Source organism: Sesamum indicum, linkage group LG15 (assembly GCF_000512975.1).
Source record: "Sesamum indicum cultivar Zhongzhi No. 13 linkage group LG15, S_indicum_v1.0, whole genome shotgun sequence".
Taxonomy (NCBI): Eukaryota; Viridiplantae; Streptophyta; class Magnoliopsida; order Lamiales; family Pedaliaceae; genus Sesamum; species Sesamum indicum.
Window position 1 is genome coordinate 5,363,776 of NC_026159.1, and position 6,241 is coordinate 5,370,016.

Below are 6,241 nucleotides of genomic sequence, written 5' to 3' on the forward strand. Positions count from 1 at the left end.
GAATATTTCCGTGCTGCATGTGCATATTGATGGTGGGGGTGGGAAAGTCATCATCACCATCGTCGCAATCACCACCCCACCTTAAAACCATCTCCACCATCAGCTTTTCTTTTCAATTTTGTGCTAAGTAGGTCTCATGTGGCAGAGGATAGGCCCAGTTGTTTTTGTGTCTCTTCTCTTTGCTTCATTTAAATATCCCCCCTGTTTATCTGTATTCATCTCCACTTTTAGTTCTTTTGTCTTATTTTTTAGATTCTAATAATCACATTGTTTCTGTGGGCAGGAATCAAAGGGGTAGATTTCGAACACAAGCAACTCAAATTTTGAACTTTGACTGTAGAAATCCTTAAAGTTGAATCTTAACTTGAGTTTGATGAAATTCCTGCTATCATTTCATACTTCATTTAATTGAAGTTTCATCTCCATTACTCTTTCTAATATATTTGCATGATGATATCAAATTTCACTTTCAACCTTTATCAGTTGCAATCTTTTATTACCAATTTTTCGGTATTTCACTTTATGTATATAAGCACAAACCATACGAGTAATGTAACATGTATGTGAAAAGCAATATAAAGAGCATCATCAATTTACAATAAATGATCTGAACTATGGCTTAATCATCATTTAGTGGAAGAAAAAACATGGAAGTTGATGCCACTGGCAAGAAAAGAAATCAAGAAACCATTGAACATTGAACAACCATGTCTATCCTAGAATCTGCATCTGTCCCCACAGCAGACCACTTAGCACCAAAACAGCGTACCTCTTGTTCCAAAGAACCAGCCCACTTTGTCAAGCTGCAATCACCCAAGCTTTTCTAGCTCGGGGATGCACCATATATGATTCAGTGCACCAACTCCAACCAATATGTGTATAAGACTTGTGAGACATTATTATTCATAATCCCCATAATCATTAATCAATAATATTCTATGGTACAACTCTCACTAGACAAAACCACGTAGAAAAAACACATGCGTGGATGTAAATGTATTAGCACCTCACTGTTTCGTCTAATCCGCTCAAAATATGCGAAAGTCCCCACTTGAATTCCTATTGCAGCTCACTGTAGCCAGAGCTAAACATAGATCCTCCATGAGATGTCACAATTAACAAATCTGCATTAGACACACCAACCTTCAGCCTAATGGAACTTGGTTGCATGAGAAGTAAAACACAAAGACTTCCACAGAAGCCACCTAGTTCCGCACTCCCATTTGTGAGCCAGCCCATGCAACAATACAGCTTGTTGGACAGTTGACTTGATCTTTCCGAGGACCCAGATTTCAGATTTCACCGACAACCATCCGGTCCTAGCCTTCATAATTCTGCAGCGGAAAATCCTGGGAAAAGTAAAAGCCATGTATTATTGAAGGAAGTCAATGGTTTATTGGAGTCTGAGGCGACATTGTTGCTGATATTCTAGTTGGTCTATCATGACTTACTTTTGTGTCCATACGCACATATATGTCATATCAGTTTGTTTGATCTCGACTTAATTAACTAAGGTTTGGGGAAACGTTTAAATGACTAAAGATCAAATTATTGTTAACACATAAACATCACACCAATATAGAGTTGGTTTCTATCTAAGCTACAAAGATACACATATTCCATCAGAGATGTAGATTAAAGACCATCATTTCCAGGCTAGATAGGGAGCATATGAATAATATCAAGTGTTTCTATGCTAATAAACTCCTTCTTATCTTGATCTACTTTAATGAAGGAAAACAGAGCAGTAAGTAGCAAAACAAACATGCACAATTACTTTGATAACATTTCTATTCGAGCGCTACTAAAGGGTTCATAATAAAAGGTAGCGTCCATCTACTGAAAACTAGCAGAGAAAACCAAACTGAAGTCTTGAATAAATGATGATAATAAGAAACAATAACAAGTTGGGGAAAACAGTAAGAAAAGGAAAAAATCAGTTAAAATTTTATAGACATTCAGAATAAAATATACAAACCCCCATTGTGTCAAACCTTGCTGATCAACCAAATATCAAATGAAAAATCCATAGACACGTCTAATATTTAACAGAACCCGCACACACATACATAAAAAGATGTTTAGTGTTTGTAATATTTAAACGATAATCACAATACTGAAATGCATGCGTAACCCATAAAATTCAGATACGCAATAACAGAAAAACTTATGGGGGAAAAATGGATACTTGCCTCGTACCCTTGTCCAAGTGTCAAGTGTCCAACAAGAGTAATCATGCATTTAGAAGAATCGAAAGCCCAGTGTTCTTTGACTGATAGGATGATTAGATACCTGCAATGGAAGACTAGAATACTCCAATAACCAAAAAGATATTAACATACTATGAAGTGGAAAACTAAAAGTCCAGAAACATGAAGTACACGCTAAACTAGAAGGATTAGCATTTTTCTGAATGTAAAGAACAAATTGGACAGAAAGAAAACTTACTTCTCCAATAAAAGTTTCGTGCATGAACCAATTTAAGTGGCAGAAGGTTTATCCAGTTCCAGAACAAAATATGGCCTATGGAAAAACAAACTTCTCTCTGTTACTGATTATGTGTTTATAAGCAAGAATAACACGACAACCAGAACTTTTGAGCAATAATATCCACTTATAAGTGGTAAAACAATCTATACTTTAGTACGACAGCTAGAGTTACTTCTTCCTAAAAGGAACAGAAAATGCTTCAGCACGCAACAAGCTTACCATTTTCAGAAGAGAAACATCATGCAAGATTAAGAAATTGCATAGGCAAACATATTCCCTGCAAGTAAAAAGCATAATACTTGTCAAAGAAAAAAAATATGGGACCAAAAACTACATCGTTTAGCTAGCTCCATTGCCAAGTTGAAGCTCAAGTACCACAAAATCAAGTTGGCAGTTGACTAATTCAACGTGAAGTATATTATAACAGAATATTACTAATAGTTATGGTAATGAACTAGCATTTATTCCATAAATAAAGCAGGACTATCATCTTTTCCAGGAGAACGAGAGGTGAAGCAAAATAAAAACCAACACCAGAATGTGATCTGTGGATATTGAAATACAAGGAACTACAAAATTCAATAGAGCAATTTATCACTTTGTATATACCAAGAAAACTTTTTACATATGAATGTTCATAAGTACCCAAGAAAAATAGCACCATAAAGTTCATAAACATCCATCACCTTCCATGATATCGACAAAGTTCTTTTTATACAACTATTATTAAAAGCTCCAATAGAATCTACAAATGGAAGAATCATCTGTTCTCCCCCTTCTTTAAAGCTTGCAAATGTACAACTTAGGATATGAAGAGAGACATACACTCATTATGCAATATGATTCTCCTGTCTCACGTAGAGTGAAGCAAAGAGGAATATGATTGGCGTACCTTGTCCAAGAATCAGTATAGCATTAGCAGACAAAGGCGTAATATCTTGGATCTTCTCACTGGTAAAAATTGCCCGTGTAACTACCAGGGGAAAAAAGGGTGGGAAAACTTAGTTTGAGTGCATAAAACACATAACTTTGGTTTCAACTTTTGACAGTTATAAAATAACTTCAGATCATTTAAGTAGACAAGTCAAAAGAAGCTGAGAAACATAAGCAAAGCTGTTTCTATGGTGGGCAATTTCGGTTGATCTTCATATGCATTGGCTATAAAGCAGCACAACTGAACAGTTTATAAAAGACCGTTGGGCAAACAGCAACATGGAAAACCAAGACTTTAGTATCCTACAAGCCATATTGCAATTAATTAATCCAACAAAAGGAGAAGAAACCAACAGCGAAAGTTGCAGCGTCAAAGCCAGCAAGCATGCGTGATGCATGTGGATTAGTATAACTATCAATACAATTTTCTCGTATAGTTATTCTTATAATCAGCAAGAAACACCAATCTCATACGTGATGGAGAATAAAGTAACATGATTAAGAATGGTCGGAACCTGAAGTTTGTATGAGCTTTTCCTTGGTATCTTTCTTTTCAGTTTTATCAAAGGAAGTATCCATGTTAGATACCGTCATAAGGTGCACAGTGTGACTTCCATCTGACATCCAAATAGTTTGTGTCGCTGCAAGGAAGAATGATCTTGGATGTTTCAGAAAGTAAATTGCCTAGGTGACTCATCAAAAATACACATGATATGGATTTGCGCATGATCATGGACTCATGAACTAAAATAATGTCAAGAGAAATCATAAAGTACACCTGTAGAAACATCATGAAAAACTGCCAGCTTCAGAACTTTCATGGTTTGACTTAACCTCTTCATGAGGCAAGGCTTATCGAATCCTTGGACAGAATAAGAAAAGCATAAAAGATGCACATCTCCAACAGAATCTAAGACCACAAAGTAGTTAGCAGATAATGCCTGGATAGAAATTGCCTTGATTGATCTCCCTGTCATATTCATTGATATGGAACTTCCCTCATCCTTATCCTCAAACTTCATAAAAAATGCACCTTGATCTCTCGAATCTTGTCTAAATATCACAGACCTCAACTTCACTGCAAGTTAAATGCACAATCAGCAGCTGTAGCAAATGGCAAAGTAAACATTCTCAGAGGCCTCAAAGATACATTAAACACTGCTAAAGAATGATGAAAAGAAGTCAATATTTCAAGGTCTGCAAAGCATATACTCACAGATTACATTTCGAGGTAAATGTTGATCATAATCTGCCATTCAGATTAAGTATTTACTTCCTATATTGTCCAAAAACATATATATAATTACACATGCAGATATCTATAATCTATATATATATATATATATGTGCTTTATAGTTGTCTAAGGTTTGATCAAACTAAATTATATCTTTGTGCTATCTTTATTTTAATTCATTTGTGTGCTGTAAATTTGCAGGGGGATAGATTAGCAATAACATTAATATGTTAACAAACCATCCATTTTAGTGCCTCACTTCGCTAAGCTCTGTCCTAACTGTTCTACCTATTCCCTAGGAGACCTTCAAACGTTCATAGAGCAACTAGAGCATAGAGCATTTACCAACTGAAACCCCTAACGTAATAACAACTGTAAACCATAAAACATCTTTGTCTCAGTTTCACAAGAATTAAACAATTTTATCCAGACAGCAAATTGCTCCTAGGAGTGGGGAGGCTGTATGCTGGGGTTTTACAACAAGCTGGAAGATCTCATGGAGAAAGTCCCTCATATCCCCAAGATGGAATCATGATGTCAAGGCAGAGAAGGCAGGTATGATATTAGAATGTCAAGAAAATACACTGTATCAGGTAAGCATCAACAGAATGCTAGATCTTGGCATTATGTCATTTCTCTGATGGCCTGAAAAGAGAAATCCATGTCTTCATGGTTCATCCAATCATATATGGTTAATTGGCTGGCAGAGACACATCGTGGAGCATAATAATCACACATCACGAGCTACTATTAAGAACATATGAATACGGGATATTCATATGAATGCAGGTTATCATGTCACGAATATTAATGAAAGCTATACACATAAAGGACTTCCATGAAAAGATTGAGAACAAATTCTAAGTGAAGAATTGATACAAAAGGAAACAAATTTAAACACATGACATAAGAGAACTCACAAACTCACCAGAATCAGAAAACTTTTCTGTCTTTTCACCCTTAGCTGGCAACAGATTCAGATCCCCATCTGTGCCTACGGTTCTACCTCCATTACCCTTCGCAGCATCAACTCCATTAGTAAGGCCATTTTTGGAATTGTATCTTTTACCACTATTCTTCTTCTCCTTTCTATGATTTCCTTTAACCAGCGGCTGCAGCGGGAAAACCCTAACCCCATTCTCCTCCCCAAGAATCAAAAATCCAAACAAAACCCTAATGCTAAACACCGGCAAACAACAATCAATCACCGCACACTTCATGAGCTTCAAAGCTTCTCCACCCCCCTCATCCCCAATCAATCTGAGAGCAAACACCCAAATCTTAGAATTCGAAACCGAGTACAACGAAAACACATTAATCCCCCCCGATAACTTCACCGAGACCCCATGATTGACTTTAAATACCATCCCAAACTTGGCTGGGTCAAACTCCAAGTCCCTGTGATTTGAAGCAACCCTGATCTTGACAAAACGGTCATCCCGCAAAATGAAGAAGCGTAGAAGGGTGGCGGAAGAGGGGCGGAGGAGAGGGGAGGAGGTAACAAAGACGGTGGTGGGAGGATTGTGGGTTGTCCGGAGGTGGAGGAAAGTGGAGGAAGAGGTGGGAGAGGGGAGATTTGGGGG

General features: G+C 37.0%; 1 protein-coding gene and 1 long non-coding RNA gene across 4 annotated transcripts; both read right to left on the reverse strand.

Moving 5' to 3' along the window:
- On the reverse strand, positions 604–1,348 carry LOC110013175. Its single transcript, XR_002288370.1, has 2 exons — positions 1,206–1,348; positions 604–1,124 (listed from the first exon to the last, which is right to left on the reverse strand). It is a non-coding gene; the product is annotated as an uncharacterized LOC110013175 (long non-coding RNA).
- LOC105177956 lies at positions 2,195–6,231 on the reverse strand (the record flags this gene model as incomplete). Of its 3 annotated transcripts, none has more annotated exon segments than XR_002288369.1 (7): positions 2,197–2,292; positions 2,449–2,523; positions 2,710–2,767; positions 3,383–3,463; positions 3,939–4,064; positions 4,202–4,501; positions 5,587–6,231. XR_002288369.1 is itself a non-coding variant. In XM_020699210.1 (6 exon segments), coding segments are annotated over 5 exon segments (1,181 nt in total), but the record flags the coding sequence as incomplete, so codon positions are not given.